General features: G+C 37.8%; 2 protein-coding genes across 3 annotated transcripts; one reads left to right on the top strand and one right to left on the bottom strand.

Moving 5' to 3' along the window:
• Positions 1–153: 153 nt before the first annotated feature.
• Positions 154–1,536, top strand: LOC140792871 (F-box protein SKIP23-like). Its single transcript, XM_073144092.1, has one exon. The coding sequence runs from the start codon at positions 262–264 to the stop codon at positions 1,450–1,452; it is 1,191 nt and encodes a 396-aa protein (XP_073000193.1). The 5' UTR covers positions 154–261; the 3' UTR covers positions 1,453–1,536.
• Positions 1,537–2,059: 523 nt separating this feature from the next.
• On the bottom strand, positions 2,060–16,617 carry LOC140792013 (endoribonuclease Dicer homolog 3a). 2 transcript variants are annotated; one of them, XM_073142785.1, is made up of 25 exons: positions 16,349–16,617; positions 16,093–16,276; positions 15,905–16,018; positions 14,663–14,797; positions 14,498–14,567; positions 13,652–13,716; positions 13,134–13,265; positions 12,850–13,002; positions 12,605–12,740; positions 11,826–11,931; positions 11,543–11,735; positions 11,314–11,474; positions 9,565–9,783; positions 9,185–9,450; positions 7,106–7,380; positions 6,496–7,016; positions 6,308–6,405; positions 5,585–5,817; positions 5,291–5,500; positions 4,671–5,144; positions 4,277–4,558; positions 3,727–4,053; positions 3,373–3,556; positions 2,840–2,951; positions 2,060–2,528 (listed from the first exon to the last, which is right to left on the bottom strand). In XM_073142785.1, the coding sequence occupies exons 1-25, from the start codon at positions 16,459–16,461 to the stop codon at positions 2,321–2,323; spliced, it is 4,971 nt and encodes a 1,656-aa protein (XP_072998886.1). In that variant the 5' UTR covers positions 16,462–16,617; the 3' UTR covers positions 2,060–2,320. The 2 variants fall into 2 exon arrangements, with proteins under 2 accessions (XP_072998886.1, XP_072998887.1); XM_073142786.1 differs by having other exon boundaries at positions 9,191–9,450.
• Between the last annotated feature and the right edge of the window lie 134 nt (positions 16,618–16,751).

Genomic DNA, 16,751 nt, shown 5'->3' with positions numbered 1-16,751 from the left:
TTTATCTTAAACAAAATTACGTACAGAGACATATCCGGATAGGATTAGTTCTGATATTATGTGAAACCGTTATTAGATTATTACTTTGTTAACCCTGCCTAATCCTAATCGGACCCAGTCTGGTTTAGGCCGTGTCCTTTCTCCAGACTACTAATAAACCGAGTCCGATACCAACAAATTCCCAAACTGTTGAATACCCATATATATATATGTGCTGCTATCCTCCCCTGTTTTCGAATCCAAAAGTTGCCGATATATCCAATGGCGGATTGGTCTGGGCTTCCCGCGGATCTCCTTATTACAATAGTCGAGAGGCTCTCCATCCCCGAATACTTCGTCTTCTCAGGCGTCTGCGTCTCGTGGAGGTTGGCCTCGAGAAAAGTAATCCACCTCAATGTCCGCCCGAAGCCCCAATCCCCATGGCTGATGGTTCCCGGAGGCACCGAGGACACGGCAAGCTTCTTCTCCCTCTCCGACGGGAAGTTGCGGTCGATCCCCCTCCCGGAGCCCAAAATCCGCAGCAGAGTCTGCATGGGCTCCTCCGACGGATGGCTCGTCACCCACGACGAGGCGTGCGAGGTGCACCTCCTCAACCCCATCACTCGCGAGCAGATCGCCCTCCCGCCCTTGTCAACCTTCTACTTCGTAGAGAAGACAGCCTCCGGGTTCCTGGTGGACGATGTAACCTTCCTAAGGGACCAGGGGACGACAGATTACGGTGTCGACAGCGAGGGGAAGCGGACACCGCCGATGGCACTATCCCTCGAGGAGATGCGCCGCTATATGTTTCAGAAGGCCGTACTGATAGTCAACGGCAGCGAATTCACCGTTTTCCTGATCCATGAGCCCGGAAGTAGTTTGTCTTTCGTCAGGGCCGGAGACAAAGGATGGACTTGTCTCATATCCGTCGAAGGCATTATGGACATTATCCACCACGAGGGTCGGGTCTACACTGTGACCACCAGCGGAATTGTTGAAGCTTGGGACCCCGACGGCTTCTCCTCCTTCAAGCGCCGCGCCATCATGACGCTTCCGCCGCATTACGATGCCGAGGATTTCTACTTTAAGTCCTTGGTGGCATCTCCCGCTGGCGAGTTGATGCTTGTGCTGAGGGAAATGGGCGAGTATGAGGGGACCGAGTCGACCACGGGGTTCAGAGTCGTCCTGCTTGACGAGAGGAAGCTTGAGTGGACCGAGTTGACCAACATTGGCGAGGTTGCCATATTCACGGGTCTTAACCGCTCGATGTGCCTCTCCTCCTCAGAGTTTCCGGAGCTGCGAGGGAATTGCGTATACTTCACGGAGGGCTTATCGGATATCATGGACGAGCATGATGAAAAGCGCGACGTAGGAATCTTCGATTTGAAGGAAAGGAGTGTGGTGCCGCTCGAATCCGGCGGTCCACACTTGCGTTGGCCTCCTCCCATCTGGTTAACTCCCTCTTTGTCATAAGAATAGCTAGTGTTATATAATACTTCTCGCTTGCTTCCTATAAGCTTTTTACTATTTATAAATGAAACCCTATGTTTTATTAGAATACCCTATGTTAGTGTTAATATAAATTCATAATTAAATGATAATTTTCACATACGAAAATGGATCAGATCTTAAATAAATACTTAAATAAATACAGGTATGGCTCATATTCGGCTGCTCCAGTTTGAACTCAATCATCCGCAACGAGGGATATTAGATCAACCCTGTATTCTTTTGAAACAAAGCTTTATGAAATCTATTGTTTGGAAGATTCTAGTCATAAACCTCTCCAAAGATTATGTTTTATTTCTTTATTCCAGTCCGTAGAGTGGAAGATCATGTATAACTCACAACTTTCATAGAATGGAGAAAAAAAAAATTGCAGGTAGATACAATAGTTTCAATGGGGATGTATATGAGTGGCAAACACTTAAATGTGCGTAGCCCGGGGTTTCGTCATTCTTACACTCATGGCATAGATCCAAGTCACTGATACAAACGATCATGCACTTAAATGTACGTAGAGTGTTCTCACACGTTGCAGCAGAACGGAATACTCCTGAATACCTCAAACCTAGAATAATTAATTGTAACTGACGTTGTTCCATATATATACAAATAAAGAGAGATTCCAAGGCTGCAGCAATTTACCCCTATAAATACACAGGAGACAACCCTCAAGAGGCAAGCTATTTGAAATCTTGGAGCCCAAGGTGAATGATTGTGCCTACTTCACATATCGATTAGAATATAGAAGATACTATCGAAGATTGTAAATGCACAATTTTACCCTCTTAACAGAATATAACAAACTAGAACATGAACATGTAGCTCTCTGATCCTGTTATATTTCCTTGACGAGGCATCTACCTTGTTTCTCAAGCTCATAAAGCATGAATATCGCGGCAGAATCTTGTGAACTCTTCTTGTCAGCACGTTGTTCTCCTACGAGGTTTATCACGATGGAATTAGGTAGATGCAATGTAATTCTTGACACAAAGCTTTGTAGCCCATTTCTGCCCTTGGAACCAGTGCATGGTGTATTCGGTCCACTGTTCCAAAGACAAAAAAAATGTAAAACTTAGAAGGTCATATTAAAGCTAACCCCCTGTATAGTTTTCACAGCCTCGGGTTTCAAGCGCTGATAGATTTGATCAGAAATTCACTTCTAAAATCACAATTTTGTCGAGAGATAGTTGATCCAATAAATCTTCTGTTGTTGGTCATAATTCTTGAGTCATAAAAATTAAAAGAAACTGGGTGCGTAGTCCAAATTCTCAACAATATACAAATTCTTTCAATCGGACTCCTCATGACATGTAAAAAAACATAATATTTCAGTGCTAAGAATGCCCAATAATACCTTGGCTTTTCTTGCGTTGATTCAAAGCTAGGCATTGGCCACTGTGATCTTTTGCAGAGCTCATACAGTGCAGTTCGAGGTCCTCCTTTCTGCATTTTAACAGTCAAATGTGCTGCAAGAATAAGAGTATTAGCACACTTGAAAGTAAAAAGTAGTTCAACAGCCAAGGACTTGGAGCACATGTATTATTCTTTTTCAATACCTAAGAAGAAATAGAATACAACAAAAAAGGAAAGTGAAATTATCTTATTTCTTAGTGTATGGGAGTACATTTACCCCACTAAGGATCTGCACTGAAATTCTTATCAAAAAAATTATGACGGAGAATAAGAGATGTCACATGTATTAATGGATGACACAAACACAAACAAATTTGTATATCTTAGGCCTTCTATCGCATATGTGCTCGTTTAGTTTACTCTGCTTACAGCAACAAGATTGAAAACATAAAATTCAAGGTATAATATATACATATACTCAAACTACCTATAAACTACTATACTAATTGAATTTCAGGATAGAGTTTGTGATACCTGGTGCATTCAGCTCTGATGCACTAATCTTCTTTGATTCAGAACACTCATTCTCCCTTGGTGGGGATGGTATGTCCATATCCCTAGCGACATGATGCACATCTTCAAAACTATTTGTTCCAACAATTATATCTGCAGGTTGCTTCCTTTTGGAGGCATACCTAGAGTGCAATAATCCTCTTTCCTGTAAAGTAAAGAAACTTCATTTCTTAAATAAGACCACCAATGATTACAAATAGATTAAGTATAGCTCACAGAAAATGGAAAAGTTTACTCATTGTCTAAAAATGCTAACTGCTCAAGTTATATGATAACTGAAAGTTATCACAAGCAACAAAAGACACATAAACAAACCTCCATGTCCTTCAACAGTAGGAAAGCTGCTTGTCCTTTTGCAGCCTTTTTATTCCTTTCACAGCCTTTCCTTACCAATAGGATATCCTTGAGTTGTACCTCCAGAATAGCAATTACCATTTCCCCTTGATTCATGCAATTTGTCTTTAAAAAATAACCATGGTGGCTGCACAACTCAATGAGCTCTCGTAGGGGGGGCAACTCAAGGTTCTCAGGTGTCACAATGGGAGAAAGCAATGGTTCAAAAATTTCCCATACTTTAGTCAAGTTGAGTTCTGTATCTATCAATATTGCTCCTGCAATACTTTCTATGATGTCTCCAAGAACCTAGCACAGGAAAAAGAAGAAATAAAATAAAATTAGTATATTATAAGATATAAGTATATAACAATATTACACGTATTGGAAGAAAAGTTTTGTTTAGTGATGCAATAACTAATTAACAAAACAATCACATATTGCACTTACGATTTTTTTTTCATTGGATGAACTTACAATCTTTTATTCAAGTGCCAAAATTATTCACTATCACTGAAATATCTCAACTTACTTTAGGGCCATTGGATGGACTCTTTGATAAGACCAAGCATTTCTCCTCTGTTGAGTCTTCTAGCTCTTTTACATAATTCGTTATTTGCTCTAACAACAATCCAGAACCATGTTGGAGATGATGGTGAAGCTTATGCTTAACCGCAACTTGTGCAAAATTCTCATTGTTTACTGATGCCGACCGTAGGTCAGTTAATTCTCCAGGATCGATGTCTTTATGTCTATCGAAGAGTTGAGATGTAATCAGCAGGTCCAATACTGCATCCCCCAGAAATTCAAGCCGCTGGAAAGAAGTTACATTTATGTGCATTGTTCATGGGTACAATAGGCACATAATAAAGTAAAGGGAAAAGTGGCAATCCAGAAAGTAAGAAATCTGATAAACATTGCACTACCTGATAGCAGTAGCAGACTCCTAATTCCTGCTGAGATGCATGTGTTATAGCCTCCAACAAGAGGCCTTTCACAGAAAATCTATAATCAAGTTTTGCTTCCAGTACTTCAATTTCGTCTATCTTGGGAAGATAATTCCAGATTGTTGCACTCCTTATGGCCTCAACAATTATTGCCTCATCAAGTTCAACGTCGATGCCTAGCCATTTCAAAATTGCAACTGCTGCGTTTAGCCCACCTCCAACATAATATGCTCCAATAAGAGCCTCAACACAATCAGATATTGTTTTAGAACAGATCCATCTGTGCCCTCTGTCACAAGCCTTCCCAATTACAATAGAGGTATCATCAGTCACATAAATGTCCTTTGGCACTTCAGAATCTTCCACTCCACACTTGCATGGAGAAGGTCGTATGGAAAGCTGTCCAGGAGCAAGCCAACGGCGGGGCTCAAAAGCAGCATCACGTATGTAACCCTGCAAATAAGCAAACAGCAATTAGCAGTGTAAAGTAACCTATTTTAGAAAGAAACACTTTTGTAAACAGTATCCACAAATTGTAACCAATATTATTATGAGCATAATTCTGTTGAACAAGTAAGAATCTGAAGACGGTAAATTACCTGTATGCCATGTTCAATTCCCACTCTATGAAGTGTAGCATTGCTGATTATTTGTGACCTTTGAGAGGATAACTGCCCCTCATGCTTCTCAGGAAATTTTAGAAAGAGAGAGCAGCTGACTGCATACTTTAATACAGAGTCCCCTAATAGTTCTAGACGCTCCAAAGAGAAGTCCTCACAGCATCTTAGTGTTGTAAGTGCTTCCAAAATCTAATAATGAAAATTCCATCATAAGTCAATTACATGAGCAGTATAAAATTGTGAAAATAGAGAGTAATCCAGTCGACATCATACCAGAGAACTAGGTATACAATAATCATTAGGGTAAAATGCTACTTCTCTTCTTAGTTGACTGGCTAGCATCAATGATTCCAGTCGATGCATTAAAGAAGGTAACAGGTAGAAAGATCTTAAAACATCCAATGGTATATTAATGTGAGCTAGAAGCTCTGGAGGCATGTGGACATGATTTTCTGATTTTTTCACAGGCTTGCTACCATTAATTGTTTTTCTTCCCGTGGCATCATCTGTGAGAAAGGAATAAATATTAATATAACAATATTAAAATGAATGTCTGCAAGGTAGAGCATGTATAATCAAGAAGAGGCAAAACTTATATGTGTATAAGGAATATTCTCCCGGACTGCAATTACATAGCACCCAGCTGAAAGCCCAACAATTTGACGTTGGCAAATTGCCCTGTATTATACTGGTAAGTGGTAACATATTGTCAAGTAGAATGCTGTACCAACAAAAATCTCAAATGGCTGGACTTACAATAGGGCACGGTCAATTCTATGGTTGATAAAATCAAGACTAGCAAACATAGAATTTACACTAGTAAAATTAATTTTAGAGTTTTCCTCAAAGATTAAATCAAATTGCAATGAAACCACATGAGCAACATATATATATATATATATATATATATATATATATATATATATCATAATATTATTTTCCAGGAGGGACTATCATTTAAAAAGTTGTAATCATATTTCACTTTCAAAAGCATACCTTCATCCTTGGACTTGGAGGATAGAAGGTTGTATGGATTGTGGCTATGCTTTACCAACAGTAATGGCTGTTCAGGATGCTGAAGCACAATTCCATACCTGTATAGTAAATATATACAGTTAAATCAAAAGGATATTAATGGATTTGCGAGTAGACATTTAATCAAATGAGATTAATAAATGACCTACTTCTTGTTAAAGTATTTTGAGAATGTCTGAAATTCTGATGCTGAGTTATCGGAAATCCCATCAAATGGACTATCAGCAGATAAATCAATTATTATGTCAAGAATAGAATAAATTTTTCCTGTATGGATAGCCAGAACTACCATATCTTGAAGGCTCTGAAGCTTTGCAGACTTATTAGCCAAGTGAATCATATCCGCTTTACAACATTCCATGTTCGAGGAACTGTAGGTTGACTCACTAATTATATCCATTTTAGCTCTAGGTAAACTATTATTTCTCATAAATCTAACAACTGAAGCACTTGCATCAATTCCCTCCCAGTTGATGCTTACAGCTCCATGACTTTTTACACATGAAGATTTCAATGGTAAAAGTAAATACATGTTAAAAGTGCTCCAGAGCGATGTATCATCTTCCTTGAGCAAGAATTCCCTAGTCTTTCCAGATGATTTTGATCCGATAAATAATTTGCCAAACAATCCATTAAAGAAAAGTTGCTGAAATAGTTTTGCTTGCTCCACCTGATAAAAATGAAGAGTTGAAGAAAGCATATAAAATGAAACATGCGGACTAACAATACAGAAAAAAGAACCAGGTAGGCAACATACACCTGTCCCATGTCTAGCTCAATTGACCCACATGGAGAAACAGATGCTTTCACCATCTTGTCAACTAAGTAAAGATTCACTTCCAAATGAGCGACATCTTTGTCTAGTGTTGCATCAATCAAGAGAACAAAATTTGAGTAACTGCGGGCAACTTGATCACATGCAAACTCCAACTTATATCCCTGTAGTATGATACCAGCCTTCTGGTGGTGTGCCCAAGTCCCCGACATAGCAGAAATGGTGGTTGTCCCATGTAGTTCCTTTCTTTTTGTTGTTCCTATAGAAAAATGACGAGATTGCTACTGGTCAAGAAAACAACAAGACAGATTTTCTTTCTATACCTTCCAATTCATAAATCATTGCTGAATAAATAGCCTTCTAATTCCAACTGTGATAAACACACACAAAGTGATTCTTTAGTCTAGGTGTTACCCACAAGGTGTCTATCTGATTTCCTGACCTTTTCCATTTCATTTATTTACTTTACAAGGCACATTGGTATGGGCTATCGGTACAACACTTGTCATTGTGCACATGATAGGTCGATACTTGTTTTGATTAGCATACATGTGATAAATTGGCATAGTACAGATTACAGACAAAACCAGAACAGAAATTCATGTTCCGAACTAACCTTGACATGTTCCAGTGAGGCCAAGGTCAAGGCTCTTATTCAAAGGTCAAAGACCATACAAGTTCATACATACTATGCAGTGATTAAGGGAGGATTCAGATGATAAGAACAGACACAAAGCTAATGTCTTTATTATAGCATATTAAAACTATCTTCTAATCGACAAGATATTTATGTTACATTCGGGAGTAGTTTCAAAGAACATAGATATGTTAGAAGTAGAAATTGAAAGCTTGCAAGTCACTAATATTCAATGCAACGATAGCTGTGCCATGCCACCATCGGCACGGCACGTGTCGGTCGGCACTGGGTGTGCCGAGTGACACGCCCCTACGTGCCACTGGCATGCATTAATAATACTTTTAATAACTTTTTAAGATATTTAAAAATATTTTTAGGTTTTCGTTTAAATATATGTATTAAAAGTTTAAAACCTACATTATAATGCTTTATCTTTAGATTATTTTTATAAATAACCTATTTTAGAAAAAAAATCGGAGGTTACTTGTATTCCTCGGAAACTCTCAACCACATCATCGTTCAATATTTCTTGACTTACTATTGGACAAATTATATGAGCACTAGGTCCAATGTAAGTAGGGTCAGAGGTAGATCTTTACTTGTTAGGCAAGAGGATATTAAGTTATAAATTTTATCTCAGTAGGACATGTATTTCTATTACTATAAATTAATTAATTAATAAATAAAAATGAAATTGTTAATGGTAACGTTACCATTATCCTTAAAAAAAAGCAACAGTTAAATATAGATATTATTCAAAACATACTATGATTGAAGACATTCATTAAGACGAATATTAATAATTGAACACTCTATAATATAATTAAATACTCCATAATATAATTGAAGACATAAGATTAATTGATAATAGTTTAGTAATTAAAATTAATATCTAGTTGAACGTAAAATGACGATGATCAAAGACTTCATTTGCCGGCATAAGAATAACATGAGAATGTCGCATTGAATACTATCGATATTCTTTAAAACATATTTACTGATAGTATTACTCGTTGTAACATCTCACATAATCTTCATACAAATAGAAATTTTATAATTCTCCTATAATATAATATATATATTGAACATGCACAATAATGAATGGCACCGAATAAGCACAGACACACCATAAGCATATACAGATTGCGGATATAAAGTATAATAAGTGTGTTTTAGCTATTGTGGGTGTACTTTTCCTGATGTTTTGCTACCTACAGACTTAAATCTTTTGTAAAAATAGTACATCTCTGAGAAAATTAAGTAACAAGAACACATGTCTCATCTCCATCATCTGCACTAGACTGAATCTCGATATTATCACTATCACCATCATCATTATCATCTCTAGTCTCATTATCATTAACTTTATTTAAACCTTCTAAATGATCGATCACCTATTTATGTACTTGTATCAAAGAAATCATACCAGCACCTTTAGCAGCTTTTACACTGCTTTTGCTACTCTCATTTTCCAAATGCTCTCCCACACAAGGACAAAGATGATCATCAAGTGCTCCTAGTTGGTGCAGCTTTTTACAAGCATCAAGACATAAAAGCTGCTTTGCTCTCTGAGGGCTTTTATCAACCGGACCAGATAATGTTTGAAATGCAGCATTTGGAGGCAAAATTAATGTACATTCGTAAGACCCGCCATATTGAGTGAATTGGAAAACTGGTCTTGGAGTGAAGTACCTACAATAATTATAGGACAATTTAAGCCAAAATAAGACCGTACCTAAAATGGGGAAAAATAGAACTGATAGCAGCTATCTGTGCAACAAAAGTTACAGACGTAAATTTTCATACTTATCTCTTGGGAGCTTTTCACAGTATCTGTAAATGAGACTGACACATGAATCTGCAGTTACTCTTGCGCCAGTTGAGCCAACATAGTACTCATCTATTTCCTCCTTGCTATACACTTTAGATGTCGAGGCATCCGGATCTCTGTTTAAAGCCATGTCCATCATTGAATGCTTACTTCGCATAATATCAAATAATAGCTCTTTATGCTGGATGTTTCCCCTGCAAACATGTATGCTTGGTAAGAAATTATAGCAATGAGTACAGATATCATACAGAAATAGGTAAAACACACTAATCTCCTTATAAGCATTTGAAGCCAAAAGGCCGTTATATGGCCATACAAGTACATGGAGTTCCAGATAACACGATGAAAGGAAAAAAAAAAAACAGGAGTGGTTAACATAGACAAAGACTTGCATTATACAGTAGATTGGTGAGCTTGGTAATGTCACACGTCATCGCTATAGTTAGTTGCATGAGAAAACATTGAAGAAATGCATTTACTGAGTGCACAAACACCCAATTTATATCTGCCTTGCCAACATTCTCAGCAAAGCAAAAGCTAGTGCTGAGACTGTGGGAATCGATTGCATCTTTGCTTCTTTATTGCCCTTGTAGTGTAAGACTATAGTGGCCATAAGCCCGTAACATGTACATAGTAGATCTAAAGATCGAGATGCAAGCATATGTTCCATGGAATAGAATATAAATAGTATAAGCAGTTATAGATGAACCACATTTCTTATCAAGAAGTTTATGGATATTTTTAAGTTTGAAGATGTCAACCTTCCCTCAGGGAGCTACATCATCAAACTTGCACATATTGATCTGCCATCAGATTTAAGTCCAGTTAAGAACTCATTAAGGAAAAAATCAGAACCTCAGTTTTAATTACTTGTTAGAGGTTTGAGCTCAAAGGAATCAAAACCACAAAAGTTTGACCTCTGGAAAGGACATAAAGGTCCTAGCTTGAAATTTGCAGGCTAATTCTCTAAGTCAGTAACTTGGTCTTGTGTCTGCTTAACATAGTTTGAAGCAGCAGCGAACTTTGCTAAGGTGTTAGTTAGCTCTTCAGCACTAATAGGAACAATTAGTGTTATTCTTGAGATCAAGCATACCTGCCGTAGAACAGTGACACTGATACAATACATACTCTGCTACGGTGCTTCCAACACTTGTCACAGCTCGGATGCCCCTTGTATGGGGCTTTCATGTGGCAACATGCAGAAAATCAACAGGGCATGAGATGTCTGCAAGTGTGAACTACCAAGCCGTACTTGAGATTAAAGTATTTTTTTTTTTTAAATTTCACCTCTAATCAGAAAGAGAGAGTCTACGAAGTTTACTTATATAAATAGAATCTACTTTGCTTGGATTTCTCTGAAGTAATGATGGCATGCTGGTCTAAAATTTAAAATGTTAACAACATTATTATAAGCATGAGTTTCCAGTCAGTATCATCAGATTTTAGCTAAATAGACAACTAAAAAAAATTATAGATTGCTTCACCATAGCATATAAGTAAAGCTTTTCCAACATAACTGGGCAATTGGGAGATACATCAAATATATGGATCTTCCCATTTATAAAAACAGAGATTGTGTGAAAGCAATGAATAAACCTACAATTTATTAGAATAGGAAAATATGCATATAAATAAAAAAGAGAACCAAAAGTACATTCAACTGGCAATGCTAGATCGACAAACTAAGGACTAACGAGATTGATGATGATAAATGCAAATTGTACCTTTCGACCATGATTATATAATGTGAACCAGCCTGTCTTGCACGCCCCCGTGATTGTACATAGCTGCGAACTGTTTTTGGCAAATCAAAACGTATCACACAAGAGCAATCTGGAATGTGGATACCCTCTTCAGCTACATCAGTTGTAAACAACAAATTCACCTACAAAACAGTCCCTTCAGGGATTAGAATATAGAGTCCCTCAATGTTTTCAGTTAAAGTGCTAGTACCTTGCCAGAACGAAATGAGTGCAAAGTCTCCTTCTGCATTTTTGGGGTCAAAGCATCTACCGATGAACTGCCTCCAGTTAGATAAGAAATGGCGAAATGCGATAAATAACCAATTTTCTTCATTAACCGCTCTATTACTCTAGCACTGATAATTCTTTCCACAAAAATGAGGCAAAGCACTTGACTGGACACACTGCCACAGTGCCACCAGAGTTAACAGATTAATGTCACAATGGCATGAATTGCATAGTAGATAACTAGAGTTTCAAGGGTTGACTATTACCTGAAAGATTGAAATATTTGGGTCAATTCATAAAGCTTTGGAGATATATACCCGGTCTTTGCAGCTTCTAAACAGCCACCTTCAGATTTCAGAAGAAATTCATGACCTGAAATGATGTTACGAGTTCAAACATCATCAAAACCCAAGTCCACTACAATAGCTTTGCAAAGATGTGCTCACATTTTTCTGCAATAACACAACATAATAACATATATAAAGTGCCCACAGTAAAGTACTAAGAGCTTCTCAAACAGGTTTGGTATCATCACTGAAACCCTAATACATACTTTTTCTATCAAGAAATATATACTAATTACATAACCAAACCCGAACACAAATTATTGATCGGTATATTGGAAACTGCGCTTTACTGGAGCAACTCAGGTTCTTCATCTCTATCTATTTTTTCATAAACTTGGTTACTTGATAAACTGAATATGATGACCTTAGATATCATAATTGTCATAAACTGATACACATGCTGGTTATTGGTTAATGAACCAGTCCACACTCTTCAGCTCATCACTGTTTTCACATCAACCAACATAGATACCGGAATATACAAACAGATCACTATGGCACCTTATGTATATACTACACACGCATATAATTAATATCATATTGGAAGACATAAACTTCTACAAGGGAAGCGTCAATGCAAATAACTGACCAGAATAACAACAGAGATAAATGTATTTACAGAGAAATCCTATAAATTTGTAGTAATTGGATATTGAAGGGAGATATTATTGTGAAGAAATACTAAGTAGGCATCATACTGTCTGGCAAGTTCTCCTCAATTGTGTGCAGTACTTCCTCGAGGAAATCTTTATGGTGCAGCACGATCTCATTGGGAGAGCCACTTCCATCTGCAGCATATGGCAGATGAACAGCTTCCATGCATATTTTAGCAGCCTGTAATGTTAATCAGAAAGCAGAAGGAAAAGAGGAAAAAAAATTGTCCATTTCAAATCAAACAGAACATGGCAACTTCAGCATGTAAAAAATGCGACTAGTGATATACCTCACAAGCACAAATAAGACCAACATCATCTAGGCAATGGCAGATCTTTGCATGACAACTAGACAGACGCTTTCTTGATGCTTTAATTATTTCATCGGCATCTCTGTACTGATATGATGGTGACTTCAGTAACTGCAATAGTAGCTTGTCATACTGTACAAAGAGGAAACCCATCATATTACACAACTTACAGCTACACAATTCTTTCCAGTTTCCACATAGCAACTGTAAGACCAAGATACAGAGACAACTACTAAGGGACAATGGGAAAACAAATGCAGCACCTTAGAACATAGTAATCCCAGTTTTTCCTTCAGGTCTTCATGAACAACAAGCTTCGGGTCATAGTATCTATTGACTTCTATAGCTGAAGGAACAAATAGGTCTATCTCGCTCCTGTCTCCCAATGCATAAATCTGAAAAGAATCAATCAAAAGAACAAAAATTAAATAATAATTTACTCAACCTTGATAACCAAAAATGACATGCATCTCTTGAAAAACACCGGCATCATCATTGATCTGCTCAAGCCTTTCAAGACCCAAAAGTATGGGTCCACCATAAAGAAGAATTTGAGGTCGCATTATGAAGCCTCCATTGAAGGATTTAGTGTAGAACAGAGCAAGAGGGGGTCTACCATCAGACAATAAAATCCAAAGTTCGAATACTGTGCAGAGTTACCAACAATTGAATATTGTGTAGTTCAGTCTAATGAAAGGAGGAACATATTTTATCAAAGAGAAGTACAAAGCTTAAAATTTGCAAGTTCAGATTATAAGGAGACAAGGAGTTACAACTATACTTTAGAATCTAGGAGACTTTCAAGCTCAGTAAGCTGATCTTCACAATCTGTAGCTGATGAGACACCTGCACAAAGATGTCCAATAATAAAAAAGAGAATATGCATCTAATGGTCCAACTACTTCATGACAATTTTATTAAGTGTATAGTACGCTTGAGTCCAACAAGTGGATAATGCATAGAAGAGATAAAGTTCCTGGGAAAACTTAATGAACAATAGAAGGAAAGCCAGAAGGCCAAAAAGGACAACAATGCAACTTTCTGTTATGTAATAAAGTAATGTTATGCACTTATGCTATTCCAGGGCTCACTGGAAAGCCGAATAAACAACCAAATGCATGTATAGACGGACTGTAAACTTACAACCAATGCATACATCCATATTTAGTTATTTACCAGTAGTCAATATAGAGGTCATATTTAAAAATGCTTTTCCTATGAAGTACATGAACAAGCTAGCTAGCTCAATTCCTTAATTTCTTAATTTCTTATCATTCACTAACATCCATTTTCCATGCGATAAACAAGTATCAAATATATGTCTATTTGTCCTTGCCTTTGGCTTCTATCTGCCTTTTCATCCATCGTCAGTTATATCAAAGTGAAGTCAATGCTATTGCAATTCATTTGATCCATGTTCACAGTAAGAGCAAAGGGAGTTTGTTCAATTAATATAGTTGGGTTCCTATAAAAAATATCAATTTGTAAAACTCATAGGAGAAAAGTAAACAAAAAATATCTTCCAAATAAGTAGTTGGACAAACTAACTTTCCAAATTCTGATGAATAGCAAGACTACATCAAGTGATCTGGAAAGGAATACTGGTAAGTAAAACAAAAGTACTTGCCTTTCCTTACAACTGGTGATGCAGTTAGACCAAGTATATTTGGTTTAAGTGTAGATTTGTGATAGAATTCCTATTTCAAAATAAACAAGATGTTAATTGGTAAATAGAACTAGTGAAAACAAGAGTAGTAACAGTAATGTGCCGTAAGCACTTGTTCTAAAATACCTTCATTATTCTAGTATAAGGATGGTTACCAGTGGCTCGATGGCACTCATCAAGGATGATTAGACGTATCATATCCATTATTAAGAAAGCTTTCCTCAAAGCATCCAACATTATTTGGGGTGTCATTACTATGACCTATCATTTGCAGTTAATTGAAAGGTCATAAACTAAGAAGAATGGTGAATACACGTAAGTAAATAATAAAAGAACAAAGTATGAAAATGTTAGCTGCAGATGCATTAAGATTGCATGTTCATTGATTCATTTATATATAAAACATGAAGCATAGATCTAGCACTCAACATTTAGACATCCTTTTTCACTGATACAGCAGAAACTAAGTCAAGAGAGGTGATATCTCAAGTCTCAACACAATTCATGTCAGATGTCAGATAAATCCTGCCCTTGAACCTATGTCCACACATGGTTTATATGATCAGCCTCACAGTCAAAGCTTAAGTTGATGAAGAGGACTTCAACAAGTATTGAGGGAATAATAGATAGAGGAAAACATTGTGATCACAATACAACATAATCTCTAAAGCCATAGAGGTATCTACTCTAAGAATTTAAAGTCTGAAGGAAAGATTAGATGCCTTGAGAGGGGGGAGAGAGAGAGAGAGAGAGAGAGAGAGAGAGAGAGAGAGAGAGGATAGGAGGAAACACAAAAGGAGTCAAGGACATTTATGAAGGTCCTAAACAGGTACTGGATTTGTTTTTTTTTTCCTTTTTTTTGTTTTGTTCAAGTCAGAGGGATCAAGTCAGTAATAACAAGTCCCAATACTATTTACAATATGGTATGGCACAAATAACCAGCCAATGGTGGCAGTTATGCTGTTTTCCTTCTATGGTCGGTGAACCAACATCCAAAAATCAAACCCTTCATAACCTCCATTAGTCTCGAAGCTACTTCCACCCCCTCAAAATGGTGACATTCTTGGGAGTCTCCTACTTGCATGGCCTTCTTACAAAAGGGGTACGCTTAGGACCTACAGCCAAGGACCCTTATTGTTGTTAAGGGAAGAGTAGAATGCTGTCATAAATAACAGGTTTATAAAGACAAGTATCCTTTAAGACCCATTTATGTCAAGCTACTACGTTTTAGAGATAATAACGGTATTTATCTGTTTTTATTTCTCTAATTACCAAATAACAACAAGTAAATCCTCCACAGATGCATTGCCTATTTCCTACCTCTAGTAATTGCATACCCATATCAAAAGGAACAGAAAACACACTAACTTGGTTTGCAGAGACTTCTTTCTGCCAGCATTCAGCTGTCCATGAATCGACTCCCTTCGAACCGTAATAATGTTCCACTTCAAGATCCGTATGAATCTTTATCACCTCATATTGCTGCAAGACGGAGGACAAAACGAAGTTCGTGAAACCAAAAGGGGACGGAAACTTGAAGGTCACCATAAACCAACCTGGGCAACGAGATGAACGGTCGGCGCGAGGAAGACGATGTGCCGACGCTGTTCGCCGCTCATCTTGATGTCCTTCGCGATCTGCTTGATGAGCATCACCGCGATCATCGTCTTCCCAGCCCCCGTCTCGAGCACCGCGATCGTGTTACGCCGCAATGCCACCTCGAAGACCGCCACTTGGTAGCTGATCAAAAGGAAATTCCAACAAAAATCCATCAAAAAGAAACTCTAAACCAACAAGAATGCAGGAAATTACCTTCTCGGTTCGAAATCTTGGCAGTTCCTCTTCTGCTTCTTAGCCTCAGGTTCCAATGCTTCTCCGGCCGGCGGCCTCTTCAATGTCTCCGATGTAGAACCCATCGATTCCATGGTGATCACGAAGAGAGAGAGAGAGAGGATTTTAGGGAACCGGGGGGGAGGCGAAGACGAAGGAAATAGAGAAAGAGAGAGTTGGAAAGAGCACAGGAAAAGTGCCGCCCTTCCGAGACGGGGAAGCTTAAACCCAAGCGTGCAACGCCTTGTCTTCGTCGTGTCAGATAGATGAATTTTCTAGTATTAATACCAAGTCGAGAGATGTTATCGAATTTTTACTCCAAATATGCCCTCCCTCAAAGTCCCAGTACTAGTCGACTTTATGACCCCTCGCATTATTGATTATT

This window comes from Typha latifolia, chromosome 7, assembly GCF_019914945.1.
Source record: "Typha latifolia isolate L0001 chromosome 7, TyphaL0001v2, whole genome shotgun sequence".
Classification (NCBI taxonomy): domain Eukaryota; kingdom Viridiplantae; phylum Streptophyta; class Magnoliopsida; order Poales; family Typhaceae; genus Typha; species Typha latifolia.
This window is presented reverse-complemented; position numbering and strand designations above follow the sequence as displayed.